Below are 20,237 nucleotides of genomic sequence, written 5' to 3' on the forward strand. Positions count from 1 at the left end.
AGAGGAGGCTAATGGCCCCTCACCCTCCCCTGCATCAGCCGGGAGGGGGGGGGGGGGTAATTCACCTTAAATGTGGTGCTGCAGGGTTGGGAAGCAAGAGGGCATCTGCTCCAAGAGGCCCATTATTAAAGGGACATTATGTAAGATCAGACTGTCGATGATGGAGACTCCAACATGGTGCAATTACAGGGAATGTGAGTCTGCAGGGATCACACGTTTCACATGTCTCAAACAAAACCACAGCAATTACTACAGAGAGACTGGATGATTTAAAATTCAATTCAAAGAACTCCATCTGTTATTTTAATTAATCAGAATGTTGTGATCCAATTATTGCTACTTGTTGTTATTTGTAAATTATTTTTGTTATGTTTGTTTGTAGAGTTTTTGAGAGTTTATTACATATAGAATAATAAATGGTAATTTGTGATGTATTTGCTGCAGTTCTAGTTGTAGCCGTTGGGGTCGCTGTAGCCATACGAGACTTGCTAAAGTGCTCCGGAAATGATGAACATAAACCGGAAACAGATCCGATTGGGCACGGACGCTAGCATGTAGCTAACGTGCTGGGTTTATTTACTGCAAGGCTTTAGTTTTAAGGAAGGCTGTTTCGACCTCTTCTTACAGGTAACGCTTCAAGCTAACGACCAGACTTTTCACCGGAGATGGGAGTCCCGGCATTTTTCCGTTGGCTCAGCCGAAAATATCCGTCAATCATCGTGCACTGTGTGGAGGAGAAGGTGGGTAGCTAGTTAGCATGTAAGCTAACACATGCTAAATGAGTTTTTTCTGATGGTTGTTTTCAGCTTTATTGCCGTTGTGTCAATAAAAAATGTTTGTTTTGAATGTTTCCTCACAGAAATCATTTTAAAGGAAGGACTCGGTCGTTGCGTTGCTTTTAAACAAATCGCTTGTTTGTTCGTGTGTCGAGTTTAATTTGTTTACTCGAACCACATTTGACGCTGTTTTGAACTCGTCAGTCAGAAGTTCACCGTCATCGATAATGTTACGCTTACTTAGCTTCGTTCTGTACCTGTCGGTCTGTTTTAAAGTGTTTTCTACTTCAGGCAGATGGAGAAGTCTCCAGTTAATTGAAAGCCCGTTTATGAATAACAGGCAGTCGTTAGAATTGTGTGTAGTTCAAGACCTGGGATTTCTGATAAATGCTTTTCTTAGGTAAGGTTTGTCTCTGCTGGAAGTAACGTTACTGTTTTTTTTATACCACTCAGGGGAAACAATGCAATGGAGTTCGCATCCCTGTTGATACGACGAGACCAAACCCAAACGATGTGGAGTTTGACAACTTGTACCTGGACATGAATGGAATCATTCACCCGTGTACACATCCAGAGGACAAGTAGGAACCATTACCTGTGATGTCAGAGACCTTATCTCTGTTAAATTTTCTAAATACATGATATGAAACGATTGGTGATCTCCTCATCCACAGGCCTGCTCCTAAAAATGAAGATGAGATGATGGTCGCCATATTTGAGTACATTGACCGACTGTTTAACATTGTGCGGCCTAGAAGAGTTCTCTACATGGCCATCGATGGGGTGGTAAGTGTCTGCCAACTGTTGCATGTAAAGCTGAACCTGAGCCAGATAATGCAGTAGATACTAGGTTTTCAGCTGTCACATCTTTTTTTTAATGTGCCAGATACTAGTTTACCACAAAAGGTGGTCGTCGGTGCGAGCAGCATTGGATTTATACATTTCTAAAACAATCACCTTTCTGACTCTCACCAGGCTCCGCGGGCTAAAATGAACCAGCAGCGCTCTCGGCGTTTTCGTGCCTCAAAAGAAGGAGTGGAGCTGGCGGAAGAGAAAGGTCGAATCAGGGAGGAGATCATCCAGAGAGGTTGGGTTTCATGCAAAACAAAACAAGACGTTAAACACAATTGGTGCATTATTGATTTCTCAGTACTCTTAAACTCGACCAGAGGATTTTAAAATTGACTGAGGTTTTGCCTAAATCCACTGTATATTTGATCATCTACAGGAGGTTACCTCCCACCTGAGCAGATTAAGGAGAGGTTTGACAGCAACTGTATCACTCCAGTAAGTAAAATCTGATTTTTGCTGACTTGATTGATCACCTTTTTCTTAATCTGTTTCCAAATCTGTTATAGCAGTGTTTATTTTTTCCTGTTTAATTGTGAATGTTAAATTCTTTTATTTCCTCTTCAGGGAACTGAGTTTATGGACAACCTGGCACAATGTCTTCGATATTACATTGCAGACAGAATCAGCAATGATCCAGGATGGAAGAATATCACTGTGAGTGCTGCTTCCTAGCCTGAGTCATGTTATCAGCATCACAAAAGTTATCAGAGACTAAAGTGCAAATAAGTAGACTGAAATAAGATGTCATTTTGTCCTCCAGCTCTGCATGATGATGTAGAACCAGCCTCTCACTATTACGTTATTTCTGCAGGTTATCCTTTCTGACGCCAGTGTTCCTGGTGAAGGTGAACACAAGATTATGGACTTCATCAGGAGACAGAGAGGTAAGGCTGCCACATTAAAGATAAACCAATAGCACTCAATAGATTCATGAACGGAGAAGTGAAGGTGTTTTATGTTTGTGATTGACTTCACAGCTCAACCCAACCACGACCCCAACACCCATCACTGCCTGTGTGGAGCTGATGGTGAGTAACTGCATCCTCCCCTAAGCTTTACCGCAGTAAAGAATGATCGTTTGCCTTCTCAGACCTCTGTAGCTAAATGTTGCCTAGATCTTATATTGGCCTCTAGTCTGTTACTCTCCTCCATGCTCTTTGAATAACATGTTTGTCTTCTCTGCTGTGACTGAGCAGCTGATTTGATCATGCTGGGTCTGGCCACCCATGAACCAAACTTCACAATCATCAGGGAGGAGTTCAAACCCAATAAACCCCGTCCCTGCGCCCTCTGTGGACAGATGGGCCATGAAATCAAAGACTGTGAGGGCACAGCCAGAGAGAAGCAGGGAGAGGTGAGAACCTCAACACTGTCCTGTTCTAGTGATGTTATGTGATGTCACAGCAGTGTTTAATGGGACCTGGTGTTTTTTCTTTCACTTTCAGCATGACGAATTTGCAGGCTCAATGCCGGTGTCTGAGCAGGAGTTCATATTTATCAGGCTGTGTGTGCTACGAGAGGTTGGTCAAATCTGTTAATGGATCATAAAACTAGAAGGAAACGAAAGAGTGGATGTTAAAGTGCGGCTCTTGTGGGCACCTATTGCATTCATCAAATTTGCTCTCCTTTGGTGATTTCAGTACCTTGCCAGAGAGCTGACCATGGCCAGTCTGCCGTTTCCCTTTGACTTCGAGAGGAGCATTGATGACTGGGTCTTCATGTGTTTCTTTGTTGGAAATGACTTTCTTCCACACCTGCCGTCCTTAGAAATCAGGTGAGTTTCAGGTCACATATTTATGATTGAAGCTGGTTGGACGTTTAAACTTAGGTGCATCTGTTTCTTAGAGGTTAGTTTTCTGCTCTTGTCAAGGACAAGTCACTTATTGGTTTTATTATTTTTAATATAAATATAAGGTCAATGATATATGTATCAATTAGCCTCATGACCCTGTATATTCACACTTTGAGCTCTGGAATCAGAGCTACTGTAGGTTATTCCTCCCCACAGCCATAAGACTCCACAACATATCACTGCAGTCACACACAAATGTACCCATGTGGTGTATTCCATTCCACTCATTGTTGTTTGTTGTCGTTGCTGCTATTCTGTCATTGTTTTTATACTGTGGTATTCACTGGTTATATTATCTTTGTCATGCAATATGAAGGTTTTACTTTATTTTTTTACTAAAAATTTTATTTTTTACTTTATACAAGAACAAATAAAACCATAATAGTTAATACTGCTGCCTGCCTTTTATTTACTATTCTTCCATACTAACCCTGTACTGTTTGTCCTATTTAGTGTCTCCTTGCTGCTGCAGACAAAAGAATTTCCCCAATGTGGGATAAATAAAGTCTATCTTTCATTTTTAAATGAGCACTGAGTGACTCATGACTAATTATTCTTCCTGCTGTTTCTTTCAGAGAGGGGGCAATAGATCGACTGGTCAGCATCTACAAAGACGTAGTGCACAAAACAGGAGTGAGTATCATGACTTAGCCAAAGTCAACTTATCTCAGCCATTTCTTCAACACGAAGGAGTCTTCGTTTGGTTTCAAATGGCCATATAAACTCTCTCATGACTAGGCCTGTGTTTTATCTATAGGGCTACCTGACACAAAATGGTTACGTCAACCTGGAGCGTGTTGAGCTCATCATGCAGGCGGTGGGTGTGGCTGAGGACAACATCTTCAAAAAACGCAAGGAAGACGACGTGAGAGCTCACTGCACTTTACCTCACTCAGACACAATTGTGTTTAACATAGCTGACCACAGTCTGCATTAATGATTCTTGTTCTTTTTTTATAGGAAAGCTTCAAGAGACGGATGAAAGAGAAACGAAAGAGGATGAAAGTGAGTGAAGATAATAACGCTCTAGGTCTCGTTCTTAAAACAGTCTGTTAAACATGAAACCCTAAAAATGTTGTAAACTAGTTTGCATTTTACTGGCTCCAATGTACATCTTGTCTGTGTTGTTGCAGGCAGAGCAGCAAGGTCCCGCCTTCTTGACCACAGGCCAGTTTGCTCCTCAGGCGCTGGGGAGACGGGACCGACCAGAGCCGGTCCAGAACGCACGGCACCAGGCCTACGGCATGAGGATGCAGGCCCGGGAGCAAAACAACAAGGTGCAGTGGCTCAGATTAGCCAGACCCTCTAAATGTTGCACTGGGACTCAGCTGATATAGTGAAGGGTTCTTTGTACTGGTACAGTGAAAACCGGGAGAACAGGGATCGTGTAAACCTGGGTCGGAGCTGAAGTGTTTTTGGTTTCCCTACAGGACGCAGCTCAGTCTCTGAAGGCCATGATGAGGAACGGAGGCAATGTGAGTTAGTTAAACCTGTGTCCTGTGCATTTGGAGTCAGTTGGTTTACTCTTAAATTATTTAGTAGTTATGTGGTTCATGTCATCCATGTGGACATTTTAGGTGCTAGGACCACAGCAGCATTTTAACAGTAAATAATAAAGACAATTATTTAAGCTGCGCATTGTTGCGCAGCACAAATCCTAAAGTCTTACACACTCTTGGGGCAACAATGAGAAGTTGATGACCGTCCTTGTAAAAGTCCCCACACTGGTTAACCGCCCTGCAGCCTTTCATCTACGAACGTTTGACGAGTGCTGCCTTCTCAGTTCACGGTCATTCTTCTATTAATGCTGTCACTCAAGCTTTTAACTTTAAACATATCGACCAACAATAACTGGCCGTGCATTAGCACATGAATGCAAAGAGCTGAAAAGGAAGGATAAGTGTCGGCCGTAGTGTTGATTTGACTTTCTTCACACGTAGATTCTCATGCATACATGCAGCAGCGTCACCTGTGGCTTGTGTTTCACCTTGGCTGTGATGAAATCACTCGGGCTTGGTTTTTGTGAGGTCGGGGTCATTGATTTGTGCCTCTTGTGTTCTGAACATGACCATTTACCTTTTTAGCTGTAATTAATATAATGTTCTGCTACATTTGACTTATTGTCTTTATCTGCAGGACATGCATTCAGCATTTATGATTGCTGTTCTTTGGCTTTAGATCTGTGCGGATGCAGGATTTGTAACAGTCACGCTTCTGTTTGAATAGAAGAATAAAGCCGAGGTTATTTTAGTGCCTTAGTGATCATGCAGAACTTCTGATATACAGATAATTAGTTTGTGATATCTCTTCTAAATGTTATAGATGGCCTTTGTTTTAATGTTTAAATGTTAGGATTTTAAACGTTCCCTACTGGTACAGAGCTAAATATGGTCTGATTCTTTCCTCAGTCGTCTGCCGAGCCCAGCGGCGGTGCCAACAGCAGGGGGCTGAAGAGGAAAGCTGAGGACAGCGACAGCGAGCCAGAGCCTGAAGACAACGTCAGGTAAACAACAATCACCTCGTGTAACGTATGAACTCTGCCTGTCGTTGGTAGAGGATGAGTTGTGAACTGGGCTGCAGCATAATTAACTGGACGAGAAGCTGTTTGACTAAAACAAGGCCACAGTCACGTGTGTTTGTCTGGTCTGAGTCCTGTTCAGAAGAGGAAATCTAAACTCTGCCTTTATTACAGCTGTTACCAGTAGTTTGATATTCACAGTTGTGGGGGTTATCGTGAACCAGGAGGACAGTCATACGTTTGCATGTTCGTTACCAGTAATTTATTTTAATTAAGATTCCTTTTTTAAAGTTTTCTGCTGTGGGAGCTCAGTGTGGTGTGACGTGACGTGTGAGCACGTTGCCTTAAACCTCTAGGTTTGTTGTTGATTCGGAGTCTTCATGGTGTCTGCTGGTAAAGATGGTAACGAACCAGAGGCTTGTCTTCATTAATGCTCCAAGCTTTTTAGCTCTGTGCCAACACACACTCTGCTGAACAGCTCCCACCTCCCTCTGCATTTGATTAATATGGAAAGCAGGAATATTCGAGTGAATTCCTCTGTGACGCACTCGTCAAAGCTGCTAAATCCATCGGGCTAAATTGGTATTCATGGAGGCTTTTCTCTCAGGAGTCGGGGCTCCCTGCTGGCGGCTCCGAGGATCCAGCGCACAGATGCTGGATGGCCTTGATTATGTGTGCAGAACGGCATCGCTGCCAAAATTACGGAGAAGTCAAAGCCATTAAATTATTCCTGCAGCAGTGAGGAAGTTAATGCAGTGTATTCCAGCCGCATCTTCAACCAACAAATTCATTCTTTTAGGAAGTTCTCTTCTACAAACAGATTATTTTGCTTACAATTGTTTTTCACCTCAATATAAATACTTTACTTAACATGGACCTACCAACCGGCAAAGCTTTTGACTCCAGAATAAATCCCATTCATCAGGCTGTAGTTGTATGTTGTTTATTTCACTTATTAAAATTTCTTGAAACAAAGTGTGATATTTCGGTCGACCGCAGCTCACTCTCTATTTGCCGTAATTGGCAACTCATTAGAATTTTAAAAAGATATGTTTTTTTTGTACTGACTTTGTGACATACTTCACATCCTTTTTAAATGTTCTCTCTCCAACTCGTCACGGTGGTTCATGTGATCGTGTGTGACTCGTCGCCAGGTTGTGGGAGGACGGCTGGAAGCAGAGATACTACAAGACCAAGTTTGACGTGGACGTGACGGACGACGATTTCAGGCAGAAAGTGGTTCAGTCGTACGTGGAGGGTCTGTGCTGGGTGCTTCGCTATTATTACCAGGTAAGGTCTGGTTTCGTATAGGTGAATCCACCAGAGAACACCCATGTCCTCTAGACTAAACGTAGGCAGACGTCTACATGCTGCTCACTAGGATTTGAGACGGTCTCAGTCTGAGGATGTTCGTGCTTCTAATTTCTGCACTTCAGCCTTTTTCTGCGTGTGGGCTTTTGTCATGCACGTAGACACATGGTTAGACACATTTATGGGATTGAGGTGAGGGGGAAACCACGTCAGAGAAGCCTATAAAACACGTTTCCTGCTGAATTGGCTTTTTACTCTTGGACAAGCATGTATGTGAACATTAAAGCTCCTGTAGAAGCCTTGGATGTCCCTCTGTTTACTATTATAAACGGCTGAGGAGCAGCGCACATGGACCACTTTACCCCAAAAGTGATTCAAAATCAACAATACGTCAAAAACACGGGCGCCTCATAGACGATCTGTGTGTTCAACAGAATCACTGTTTACTTTCCTCCGTCGTAAAGGTCAAGGATGCAGGTTTTGACTTCTCCTCATATTGTTTGTCATGTTGTTATTCACTAAATTGTTCTATCTTCGCTCAGTACTGATCTTCATCTCAGAAATGAAATAATGGGCCGTGAGCCCTCTGAGCGAGCCGCGCTGCCTCGGCTGAGCTGGGGGGATTTGTCCGGGCTGGTTGAGCTCTGCGTTGACTCCACAGGCTCGCGAGCCAAAGCCCGTCTCAGGGGACCGTTCTGGATGAATTCATTAGTGGGTCCTCAGCGGGCGAGACGTGTCTGCTCTCCGCCGCCACACATTCACGCTTCTGTCAGTCGCCTCAGGTCTCATCAAGCATCCGGCCTGTGTTGTATATCTGGAACCTGACGGATGCCCACCGGTTATGCGTTGAAATAACACATTTAAGACTCGATTAATCAAATTTTTGGTTGGCTGCATTTTTTAGTAACTGTTTTAAAATCTATTCTTAAAGTCCAAACAGACTTTATTTCTCCGAATGTGGGTTAACAGTTAGATGGAATAAATGGAACCTTATTGTCCATTTATTGTCACAAAAAATTGAAGATTTAGTCTGACCTGTGTGATGCACTGAATCACAAACACAGGCAAACGATTTTATATATTATATATATATATATATAATATATATATATTATATATATATTATAAATATATTATATATATATAAATATCTATATATATCTCTCTCTATCTCTCTATATATATCTATCTCTATATATATATATTCTACATATTCTCTCTCTCTCTATATCTCCTTCTCTATATCTATCTCTCTCTCTCTCTCTATCTCTCTCTCTCTCTCTCTCTATCTATCTTATCTCTCTCTCTCCTCCTTATAAATTAGTATAGTAAAGTATAAGTATTAATTATACGTTCTGTTGCAATATTGTACGCTCAAGAAAAAGCAAACCGGTCCAAATGAGTATAACAAACGACCTAATTGTACTGAAGCCGTTTAAGGCCTTAGTTCAGCTAAGTTCTTTGTAGCAGACGTCTCAAAAAGCAAAATGAAAATATTAAAGTCTGCTTTTATTTGACGAGTGGTAATTGAAACTGATCAGTGACAAGTAGGAATAAGTTAAAACTAGAACTAGATTTTTGTCCTTTTTTGTTAGTAAAACTGCAGAAATGCAGCAACTAAAATCTACTGAAATCTTGTCCATGTAATTTTTACTTTTTGCAATTTTTTTTTTTAACATCTCTCCCTCATATTCATATATATATATATATATATATAAAACACACACAATATTTTTTTTTAGTTATTTTTGTTCCCCATCCTTAAATACTGCAGACCTAAAGAAAGGCGCCGTCGTAGGTTAATTCTTCATTGCATTTATTGTCTGCCTTTAAATCCTTTTATTAGCTTTGTGCAGAAGATCAGATTATCAAACAATCCGCCTTACTTTTGAATTGAGTTCTTGTCCACTGGATTGTGCCTTTTAATAGTAAATGTCATTTTTGTTACAAATTAATTTATTCTCAACAAAACATTTTGTCATATTACTATAAATAATCTGTTCCATTATTTAAATGAGCCCCTCACACACCTTTTATCATGGTAAAGTCCCATATTATCATTTGAATGCCCATCTTTAACATCCGAGAGCTGGGCATCGGCGTGTGAGGCCGGGGGCTTTATCTGGGACCTCGTTTTCTCAGAGGTGGCTTGTGGGACGTGAAGGTCGCTCTTTGGTGAGAGATGTTTGCACAGGACGTATAAGTGGTCCCCGCTTTGGAGCTGCATGTTTAAACTTTTTTTCCACTCACCTTCATCTTTGCTCCCTGCTCCGACACAGACGAACACAGAGGAAGATAAAGATGAGGCCCCAGAGGCGCTCCTTTCCAACAAGAACATGTTTCATTGTGGAAAGATCAGCGCTGCTTCGACTACAGCTGGGCAAAATCTAAAAACAGACAACAGGCAGAAACGAACAGACTCGCTGAACAGACTGATCTGATGAGGATTTAGACTTTGGGAGGTTTTTAAATGTCAGCTCAGTGGATGTTAAGCTTTGTGCTGCAGCGGAACTTCTGTAGAAAAAGGGCAAAGTAAAGCTTTCTGTTCAAATTCCTGCTCATTTTTAGTTTTTCACTGGTTTTGTGCTGTTGGGTTGTTAATTGTGACATTTTCTTGAGTCCAGCGCTTGATGTGTAATGTTCTGCCTCACAAAGTAAAACGTTCAGTGGAATCTCTGTTTTGAAATAAGTAGAAATCACAAACCTTCTGATTTCAGGTTCTTTTTGTGACCCGGTGGCAAGCCGGTGTGTCGCCGACCTGGTTTTGTTGTGACATGAGATCATCTCAACGTGTGACTGCTTCCATTTGATTTGCAGGGCTGTGCCTCCTGGAAGTGGTACTTCCCCTTTCACTACGCCCCATTCGCCTCCGACTTCAAAGACATCAAGGAGATGTTCAAAGACTTTGAGAAAGGGACCAAACCGGTAGGAAACTCCATCTTCATCGGTGCTGTAATAAACAAAATGTTACGTTGAGTAACGAGCGTGGCTTATTGATTAAAAGCACCTGAACAACTGTGGTGCTGTTTGCAGTTCAAGCCCCTGGAGCAGCTGATGGGAGTGTTTCCTGCCGCCAGCGGCAACTTTCTGCCCTCAACGTGGAGAAACCTGATGAGCAGCTCGGTGAGTTTCCTCCAGAAGACCTCCAGAAGTCTGTTAATTTATCTGCTGAAGAACGTGCTCCAGTTGTAGGTTGTGGTTGAGCCTCTGAGCTTCTCTAAACTCTGCCTGTACACAGGATTCCTCCATCATTGACTTCTACCCTGACGACTTTGCTATTGACCTTAACGGGAAGAAATACGCCTGGCAAGGTGAGCCCCAGAGTCAGAGGTGGATCAGATTGGACTGATTCCATTACTCCGCCTGTCTCAGCTCCTTCCTGAAGGTGTTTTCTAACAGTGCTGGCCTCTGTGTGTCTGCTTCTTCCTGAAGGTGTGGCCTTGTTGCCTTTTGTGGATGAGCGACGGCTGAGAGCAGCTCTGACCGACGTCTACCCTGACCTCTCACCTGAGGAAGGTCAGAAACACAATGTTGACAAAGAATCGTGCGTGAGCGCGCGCGCGCGTGTGATTTAAAATGTTCTGTTTTGTGTTATTTGCCTCAGGTTACACAGTAATGATTTTAGGCTTTTGTCTGAACACAGCTGCTCTTTTCCTCTGTTGCAGTCAAAAGAAACAGTCTGGGAAGTGACGTGTTGTTTCTCGGGTCATCTCATCCGCTCTTTGACTTCATCCAAGAACTATATCGCACAGAATCCAATGAGGTAACGCACCTCCGAGCCAAATGGCAGCCTTCTTTGAACATCGTTTTTGTCTTTTTATTTGTGGTTTTCTTTGTTTGTCGGGACTCTTTCCCAGCCTCTGCTTCACAGCCTGCAATGCTCCGCTGCAGATGTGCTGTGTGGTTTGCAGGTGCTGCCTGAGTCACATTCAGTTTTGTTGATTATAAATTTGTAAACCAAAGCAATTGGTATTTAAGGCTCATTTTGCTTTGAGTGAATTCTGGGTAATGAGACTAAACAGTGATGCAAAAACAAGCAAGTAGTTGGTTGTTAATGACGAACACTGAAGATCCCAAGTTGATATCTTGATCCACAGTGGAAAAAACAAAGGGAGATTGAGTTGAAGAGTAATCATAAGACAACGGAACCCCAGAATCAGGCATCCTGGGTAGCAGCACTGATGGCATTTAAGGTTGGGTGTGTTGAGTTCCAGCCAGATCGGCCCAATCAACGAGGCATCGCTGTGTGTGGACAGGAAATGTGGCTTTACTCTAACCTTCCCTTTGTGTCCTGCAGGGCACTGAGATCCCTGCAGAGCTGTGCCACGGAATCCAGGGCATGTTAAATCTTGACAACAACCCTATTCTACCCAACGAGTAAGGAACACTTGGCAAACCCTCTGCAGACGAGTGTCTGGTCTGAAGCTGTTCACTGACTCATTGTTTGTCTTTGATCCACTAGGACAGTGGTGTCGCCCATCCCCACGCTGCGCGACATTTCACACAACGGATCTATTGGGTAAGTCTGGAAACAGAAGACGTAAGCAGCCGTGAAGGCTGCGTGGTGGCTACCTTTTGAATAAAGCTCCTAAGCAGTTCAGAGGCATCACCAAGCAGATGAGTTATAAGAGGGACAAGTGGTCAGACAGCATTAACAAACGCTTCTACTCGAACTCTGACTCTGCGATTGTTGATGTAAGCAGGCAGTGTAATGTTCAGGCGATGTCGGTCTGACCCTGCGTCTCAGATTAACGTATCCTATGTAGGTCGGGTGTCATTGGTAAAGGTCGTGAACAGGTCCATGTTTTCTAGACAAGTGTCTGAGTGGCTGCATGAAATGAGAGGTGAGGACGTGGAGGGATGCAGCTAGTCCAACTGCTGGTTTCACGCAATTCTACAATCAAAGCACAGTTTGCATCAAACTCTCAACACGTGCAGCTCAACCATGTGTTGAGGCTGAACAGGACACGGTCCCCACGTACGTCTCAGTATGTCCATGCGTTCATTCACGGAGGCTGCAAAGCAGATTATTTTTAACACCAGTGGGCGGACATTGTTTGATGCCAAGACCTTCAGCTGCACTAAAAGAAAGAAACTTCACAAACTTCTTTGTTTGTTGCCTCTGAACTAATGGACTCGTGTTGTCATCAAATGAAATCTGTTGTTCTGCTTTTCAGAGTGAAGTTTAAGGATCCACAGTACGCGGACGACTTTGTGTTCAAGGCAGTTCTTCTGCCTGGAGCCAAGTGAGCTGCTTCTCTTTAACACTTACTTCTGGGTGTTTCAGACTTTCTTCAGGTGTAGAGGGTTAAGATGGATGGTGGTTTGATTGTAAAGATAAAAGAATGTTTGCTGGTTGAAATCACATGCAGATCTTTCATTGAACGTTACCAACTTGAAGATGATTAAGTTCAGTCAATACAAACGTTTCCTCCTCGACACCGGCGCCGATACTTATCTGATGAAATGGTTTTTGTCCTTCAGGATTCCCACCAAAGTTCTGAAGCCAGGTGACTGGGAGAGGGGCAACAGGGAGCCGTGGAGACCCCAGCTGGGCTTCAACCCAAACCGGCAGCAGGCACATCTGGACCAGTCCGGCTTCAGGGCTTTGAGGTAAGACGACGTCAGTGGCTCCGTCGTTAGGAGGGAAGTGTCACTGCGCTGCTGTTGTGAAGCCTGTGTCTGCAGATCAGCCGACCGTGTCTGTTCGTACTAAGCAGCGTTAGACAGTGGCTCATGTTCAGGAGCCTTAAAATGAAAATGTGTTTAAATGTTTGTGTCGCCGCTGACGGCCCCCATTAACCAGTCATCCTTGATTATGATCTGAGCGCTCTCCTCCACACATTGATATTATCATTAAGGAAATGTGAATAATGGAACATCTGGCTCAGTCCGACTGTGGCATGTTTGAAAATTAATTATGCTCGGATGTGAAGAAACACAACGTGCTCCTTTTTTCTTCTCCGCTGCTAAACGTAGTCGTTAATTCGAGCAGTTTTGCGCCTTGATGGGGCCAAAGAGGCAGGTGCTCTGGATGTGGAAGAAAACCAGGGTAAAGTCAGTGTTTATGCTGTTGCTGAAGGCCAGTTTAGATTCAATAACACATCCTGCCTTTGTAGAGAAAGGTCATAGTTTCTACGTGATGCAACTCTCTAATACTGCAGGAATCTGGACAGAATTCACATAAACAACCTCAGTTACTTTAAGGTATTTAATTTAGTTTAATGCAGATTAACTTCGACACGGTGAGAAGCACTGAAGGCGGCTTCTTAAGCAAAACGCCCAGGTGTCCTCAGTATTATGGTATGGAAGAAGCTGTAACTAAGGCAGGAGGTGACAGTGGTGTAACATACAGGGCATCACCAGTGAAACAAACCATTGTCAGGATCAGGAGGAGGAACCAGTTTAAACCAGTGGAACAGAACACACACTTAAATGCTGCGTGTGTTGAAAATGTCAAAGTTCTTTTTTTTTTTTTTTCTTTCCAGTCACAGTGTGAACAGAAACCAGCACAGTGGACAGTACAGCAACACTCCACCTCCCAACAGCTACCAGCGAGGACACCACCGCCCTTCACACGGCGGCGGCCACCAGCCTTTCCCACGTAAGACACACTCTCACACCTTGTAGGCTGTGAATGCATGCAGTCAAAACAGGCGTATGCGCTCTGCAGCGTCGCCGCATGACACAAACTCCAACTCACGTCCTTGAACCAGCAGCGTCTCTATCGCAGCTTGTTACAGCTGATCGTTCCCAAAGTTGCCTCATGAAGCAGCTGCTGGTTCCATTTTCTAATGAACTAAAGCTAAACGGCAGCTTTTATGACCAAACAACTGATTCAGATTCAGCAAAGTCGCCCTGGTGGCGCAGCGGCCACTAGAGATGCTCCTCTTTAAGGCACATAATTGTGTTATATGATGAGGGACGCTGAGCAGCGGCGCTGGTGCGGAGGCAGAGTCGCTTCCCAGCTCCTAATCACGGTGTGTGCTCGGCCCCGGCCTCGGCCCCTCGCTCCTCTGCCAGCTCTTCTTCAGCTTGACTTTGATGTGCCAATTTGCAAGTAGATGAATAATGTCCTCTGCCCACTGATGGCGTGCGGGGGAGTAGCGGCTATTCTGGTGCCACTTGATGCAAATGGGGGTTTTTGGCTCCTCCGGATTGCGACGGCGCCTCCCCCGGCCCCTGCGCTCGCTCCCTACGTTCAACTTAACAATTAGCCGTCCAGGGTCGTTCTGCTTTAGGCTCACTTGCTCTGTATTTTTCCATAATTCGTGAAATATTGTTATTTTACTAAGCGAGTGGTTGGACACTTGCTGCGTGGCTCGTGTGATTCTGCGAGCGCCGGGTGGAGGAGGATCACATCAGGTTGCATCTGTTTAGGTGCAGCGCTTCCGTCTGTACGTATTCTAGGGCGTCACACTCGTGGCCTCTTTGTGATGATCAAACCTGTGTTTGAGGTGGAGCAGCGATCATGTTGCCGTCGGCTGCGGACCACGGCCGACTCCTCAGATTAATGGCATTCCACCAGAGAGCGGAGTCGTGCTTTTGTCCGGCGCTTTCTCAGGCCAATCCTCTGCCCGGCCAGTAATCAGTGCAGGCTTTGCTGCTCGGAGCCTTTGTGTTTTTGGGGGGTTGGTTGGTGATTAGCGTTGTGGGAGACTGGGGCCAGTAATGAGACTGTGGAGTGGCTCCGCTGGACACAGTGGCCCCTCTGATGAAAGCCCCCAGGAGGATCCCGTTTGATTGGATGTGTGATGCGTTGTGAAGAGGCTTGAAACCAAAGTTAACTTCCCCTTTGACGAGGCTGCTACCTCCTGCGGTGATGTGTCAACACGCCGCCTCTGAAACATGCTGCGGGCCTTTGTGCGCCGCCAACGGACCAGCTGGCGTTTAATAACCAGCCGGGGAATCTCTGCTGGTGGCCATTATTGTCTTGACACTGTGTTTTACCCAGGGCAGCAGAGTAGCAGTTTGATACAGCGTCGCGGTGGCCGATAAGCCTCGACTCCCGGCACTTAGGAGCTAATGCACATAATCGCTGCTCCTCCGACGTGCACCGAATGGCGGCTGAGCGTGAAGTGACCAGCGCTGCTGTGTTGATGCCATGTGGTTTCCACCGCTGAGGTTCGTGTCATAAACTCCCATGAAGTCGGGACCGGGACCGGCTCCGTGCGGTTCTGGGCTGGAACCGCTGAGCCCTGTTCAGACGTACTGCTCGTCTGTTGATCAGCGAGGGGGTTCCGTGACTGTAACTTTTCTCTCAGCAGCCGTTGAGTCAAATGGTCGCTGTACTAATTGAATCTGTGTGGAGCGAGACGTTTAGTTGTTTAGCGGCTTGTAATCCTGGCGTTCATACAGTGGACGCAGCGCGTTTTAAGGATTTAAAGCGTAATCCTTTGTTGGCTTTTGTCCGCCACAGACCGGAGTCTATACACTTTCAGATCATTGTTAATTAAGGAGATTGACAGGTGTCCACTTGTAATTTTCTCTTTTGAGTCATTGCTGGCAACGAGGAAAAGAAGAGCAGAGAGTTGTGGAGTTATAATTGGAGCCCGACTGGGTGGTCCACTCAACGTTGGTCTGAGGAGATAGCAAACATGAGCAAAGCAAAACCATAATGCGGCGACAGCAGAGTGGGTCTGTGTGTGTGTGTGGGTGTGGGTCTGGGTGTTTTCTACTTGACTTCCCTTCAACTGATCAGATTTATTTTTAGATTTGTTTGTCAGTTGTGGACTTTTACCCTGATGTGTGATTTCGGTCACTAAGGAGCTGCTCCACAGTTGTTTTTCAGTTACGATTGTAACACGTTACACTAGTGTGATTCTTTAAGTTTTCCTACACTGTTTGTACACTGTACAAATGTATGAGGCGCGCAGCTTCAGTGATTAAAGGCTGATTTTAGTTAGATTACGTGAACTTTGATCCTTTGATTCTGACCTTGTTTAACAGAGGATCAAACCATCGGCAGTAGTTTGGAGCAGCTTTATGACAGGACACAGTGAAGCAGCGTCATCTATGAAAACATGAACCGTTATGAGAACCTGGAGAAACAACATGGCTCCTCCTCCGCCAGCCGCTGCTGCCAAGGCTGATGTTAAACTCTGACCTCTTATGTTGATGCTGCTGAATAATTAACTGAGCTTATTAGGTTTCATTCATTCATGAAACCATTTATATCAGAACGTTTCATAATTAAGTATTAATTCTATCAAGAACAAAACAAACCAGTGTGTGGAGTTCTTAACAATGAAATTATGGCTCAGGTTCTTTTTTATTTATCATCTCTGACCTGGACGCAGTCTCAGTTAAAGGCATCCAGGGATCTGAAGATTATGATGTAAAGTGTGTTTTCAGTCCAACACCTTGTGCCGGACGCCTTCATTACGGTTCAGCGCCGTCCTGCTTCGGTTGCAGCTGAGGCTCGTGAAGCGCGTTTTGCTAAACTGCCGTATTGATCGATGCAGCGGGTTAAAAGGAGCCTCGACTCGTGTCCGTTCCATAAACTGGTCGCGGTGGGATCTTCTTTGCAGGTTTGTGAACGTGAGCCTCTGGGAGCGTTGGGTGCCACCCTTCACCCACCCTGAGCTCAGCCACTCAGCCGGCCCGGCCCGGCCCACAAACAAGCAGGTCTGCAGCTCCAGCTGGTCATCGCCTTGGCAACAGTGGATCTGGAAGAAGCCGTTCGTGGCTTTTTTTAGTGTGTCTTTGTGAAGGGCTTGCAGCGATGGAACCAGGGTACTTGAGGGGTTCACAATGCTGCCGGCTGAATGCTTATTTCATTTTCCGAACAAAAAAATGCAAATGCGGCTCGGCTGCCGCTTTCTCCCATCGTCTGCTCCCCCAACGCACGTCTGCCGAGCTCAAAGCGATTCGACATTTAAACAAGTTTAATGTTCTCATGACAACTGATTCGCTCTGCATCCGTGAGAGAATTAAATCGTTGGTATTTATCAGCCTTTGTTTAATTTTCCAGGGTAAAGCGGACGCGAACCGGGTTAATTAAGATCCAAGTTTAATGGTGCAGACAAAGAACATGAGAAACCTGCAGAATGTTGATGTGACTCATCCTGTGGCAGAACCAGAACCAGAACCAGAGCTGAACTTCACACCTGCTCTGAGCGTGTTGTCGTTTGTTGTGTGCAGATTCCAGGCAGAGTTTGCTGGGAGCGCCGCCCTCCTACCAGCAGCCCCAGTATCCCAGGTAAGTCGCCTGCTTTGTGTGAACGGAACGTTTGTGTCGTGTGCAGGTAGAAGCCGGGCCTGTGCTTTGTGCATTCCTTCCTCTCAGAGGCGGCTGATCCTCAGTTCAGAGTTTTCTCTTTGCTCTAAAACAAATTCCTCTTGAGGAGGTTTGTGCAACTTAATGAGGCATCACTAATGCTGCTGGGCGGCTCGGTCCCTGCTCCGCGGCCGTGGACTCCGCAGCCCAGCTATTGATTCTGGCTCCAGACTCTCCTAAGTCCTAATCAGGTTCTCGGCTTCAACCTTTCAGGCCCATTGTGGCTCGGTGTCACCTCAGGTCAGTAGTTATTAGCGCCACTGAAAACAGTTTCTTTAACTACTCGGGGCCGACCAAATGAAATGGAGGAACTTGGAGAGAGGGATTATGGATCCCAGCGATCCGTTAAGTCCGGCGCTGGCCCGAGTGTGACATGGTTGAGTAATGAGGGATGGTTCTGCTGCTCTTCACTGTTGCTGAGAACAGACTCAAACCGAAGTCACTGTTGCAGTCGATCCCGTAGCTGCTCGGCGCCGGGTCCGGTCGGCCGCCTCCCTTCAGGCGCCGGGCCGATCTGCCATATGTGAATATGGTTCCCTTCGTACGCTGCTCTTTCATGTGCATCGAAGCCAAGTCGTCACTGACGAGAGGCTGTTTATTTCTTTGGAAACTGGATCCTTTGACAAACAGGCGATGAAGGTTTTAGTGAGGCCACTTCAAACTGGAATTAAAGGCTGCCCGTCTCTTTTGGATCAGGAAGTCCAGCCTTAATTCACCACTGGCTGCAAAATCCCCACAACATGAATAAATCATAAGTTTTCAAGTGTATTTTTTTATTTAGTTTTAAAACACTAATCCAGCACAGTGGTGGGTAAATAAAGTAAAGTTCAATTCCTCACGAGGCTTTTAATAAATATAAAGAAATGCTTCAGAAAAAGCAGCTTTTTATCTCCTGTAGATTTCTGTTCATATAATAATAATAATAATAATAATAATAATAATAATAATATAATAAGTAAATCTTTTGATCTGTGATCATGTTTGTCGTGGACTGACTCTTTACTAAACAAGTGAAATGGAGACAGACACAAAAGTAACTAAAGATTCACAACATACAAAGTATTTTCTAAGTTAATTTAGCAGGTTCTTTGTTTTCATCCGTTTCTACTCGACCTTCATGTGAGATGATGTCAGCTCCCGGTTGAAGAATTGATGTTTTTATCTCTAAAAATATTTGAGCTGATGGTGAAGCTTCAAAGCAGCGAAGTGTTTTACTGCATTACGCCGAGGCAGCAGATTCTAAGGTCCTGATCCACTTCAGCTCCACCTGAACCTGCAGCTAGAACTTGTGCATTAATCCCCACGCTTCCTGGAGCTTGACTGGTGGTTGGTGCTTCCAGGCAGCAGCAGCAGCAGCAGCAGCACTACGGAGGCGGAGGCGGAGGCCAGGGTCACGGCTGGGACCGGGCCATGCAGGCGCAGCGCTCGTCCTATCAGCAGAACATGGCCCGCGGGCCGGGAGGCGGCGGCGCCGGAGGTTACCAGCAGCGCTACGAGCAGCGCAGAGACGACTGGCCGGAGCGCAGGGACAACTGGAGCCAGCAGCACCAGGTGAGACGCTGGCGTGAACACGGGCTGGAGGTCACTGAGCAGAACCTTTGCTTCTGCGCCCAAAGACAAACCCAAACCTCTAAAGTAAAACACGAGTCATTTATTGAATCAGGTTCTTCTTTAGATCTTTGAAGAAAAAATGTTTTTAATACTGCATTTTTTTGCATTTTATTTATTCTAACACTTAAAAAAGTACATAAGAAAAAAGCACTCAGCTTTTTAATTAATTTGTATTTATTAAGAACTGAGCGTGTGGCCCACAGGGCTGAGTCTACTCCATCGGTGCTGTTGATTCACCCGCTTATTTTTTATTTAACAGAGAAAATCCAGATCCGTCATCTGCATTGACTGAAACCAGTCCACTTAAAAACCAAAATAATTTGTGTTGAATACATTTTCTCAGACATTTTTCCTTCAATGTAATGAAACCTGGTATATGGTTGTAGTTTCAAAGTGAAGGCGGGCGTGTTTAATCTGTGGCGTCTCTTTCAGGGCTACAGCTCCGGCAGAGGTTACCCCGCTCCTCCTCCGTCCAAGAGATACACCTGGAATAATAATTAAAGGCCAGCTCGGACTCCACAGCAGCGTTTGGGAGAATATTTTTAGAAGAACTTTCATCTTTTTCCATTTTATTGTCTTGTACAATTGAACGTTTTTTTGTTCTTTCCTTTTTATTCTGCCTAAGAAACATGTGTTAACTTTTTAAATCAATCAACTTTTAAAAGTTGTAAAATACAAGTCAAGGCCGAAAAACGGCCTCCGTTCATTTCTGAGAGAAACCTCCAAAATCCATGTTTTACAAAAGGTGGAATAAAAGAACTGATGCTGGAATCCGATATTGTCACGTGCGTATTATCTCCACATACAAAATAAAACCCTTAACTAAATTATTAAAATCATTTAATAATTTAGTTAATTAACTTCTTTTTTTTCCATTACGTTTGGACATTTCCTGCTGAATTTTGTTGCATGTGAAGGTTTTAAAAATTAAGTCAGTTTAAATCCCCAATGCGTCTTCATATTTGAGCTTCCGTCGCGATTTAAAAGCGTTTTAAAAATACACCACTGTAATAACTTCCTTCGTGTCAGGTTTCCAAT

The 20,237-nt window shown here is 44.5% G+C and overlaps 1 protein-coding gene across 3 annotated transcripts; it reads left to right on the plus strand.

Annotated features, from left to right (window-relative positions):
* Positions 1 to 504: 504 nt before the first annotated feature.
* On the plus strand, positions 505 to 19,970 carry xrn2 (5'-3' exoribonuclease 2). Of its 3 annotated transcripts, XM_029141854.3 has the most exons (31): positions 506 to 740; positions 1,230 to 1,357; positions 1,451 to 1,562; positions 1,752 to 1,863; positions 2,005 to 2,063; positions 2,193 to 2,282; positions 2,440 to 2,512; positions 2,606 to 2,656; positions 2,825 to 2,982; positions 3,074 to 3,148; positions 3,269 to 3,402; positions 4,056 to 4,113; positions 4,238 to 4,345; positions 4,441 to 4,485; positions 4,614 to 4,757; positions 4,911 to 4,955; positions 5,889 to 5,983; positions 7,153 to 7,288; positions 10,127 to 10,234; positions 10,343 to 10,432; positions 10,548 to 10,620; positions 10,742 to 10,825; positions 10,975 to 11,072; positions 11,607 to 11,686; positions 11,772 to 11,828; positions 12,487 to 12,555; positions 12,794 to 12,922; positions 13,798 to 13,913; positions 17,453 to 17,510; positions 18,929 to 19,139; positions 19,632 to 19,970. In XM_029141854.3, exons 1-31 carry the CDS (start codon positions 666 to 668, stop codon positions 19,698 to 19,700), a joined length of 2,940 nt encoding a protein of 979 aa, XP_028997687.1. In that variant the 5' UTR covers positions 506 to 665; the 3' UTR covers positions 19,701 to 19,970. The 3 variants fall into 3 exon arrangements, with proteins under 3 accessions (XP_055362413.1, XP_028997687.1, XP_028997689.1); XM_055506438.1 differs by lacking the exon at positions 19,632 to 19,970 and having other exon boundaries at positions 505 to 740; positions 17,453 to 17,514; positions 18,936 to 19,073; XM_029141856.3 differs by lacking the exon at positions 4,911 to 4,955.
* Positions 19,971 to 20,237: the final 267 nt, after the last annotated feature.

The sequence above is a fragment of the Betta splendens genome, chromosome 24 (genome assembly GCF_900634795.4).
Source record: "Betta splendens chromosome 24, fBetSpl5.4, whole genome shotgun sequence".
In the NCBI taxonomy this organism is placed as follows: Eukaryota; Metazoa; Chordata; class Actinopteri; order Anabantiformes; family Osphronemidae; genus Betta; species Betta splendens.

Bases quoted from the DNA above. Each gene is read 5' to 3' on its own strand.
- xrn2 (XM_029141854.3), top strand. From the start codon at position 666: ATGGGAGTCCCGGCATTTTTCCGTTGGCTCAGCCGAAAATATCCGTCA. The intron at 1,864-2,004 runs GTTGGGTTTCAT...GATCATCTACAG, and splicing joins GGAGGAGATCATCCAGAGAG to GAGGTTACCTCCCACCTGAG. The intron at 4,114-4,237 runs GTGAGTATCATG...TTTTATCTATAG, and splicing joins ACGTAGTGCACAAAACAGGA to GGCTACCTGACACAAAATGG.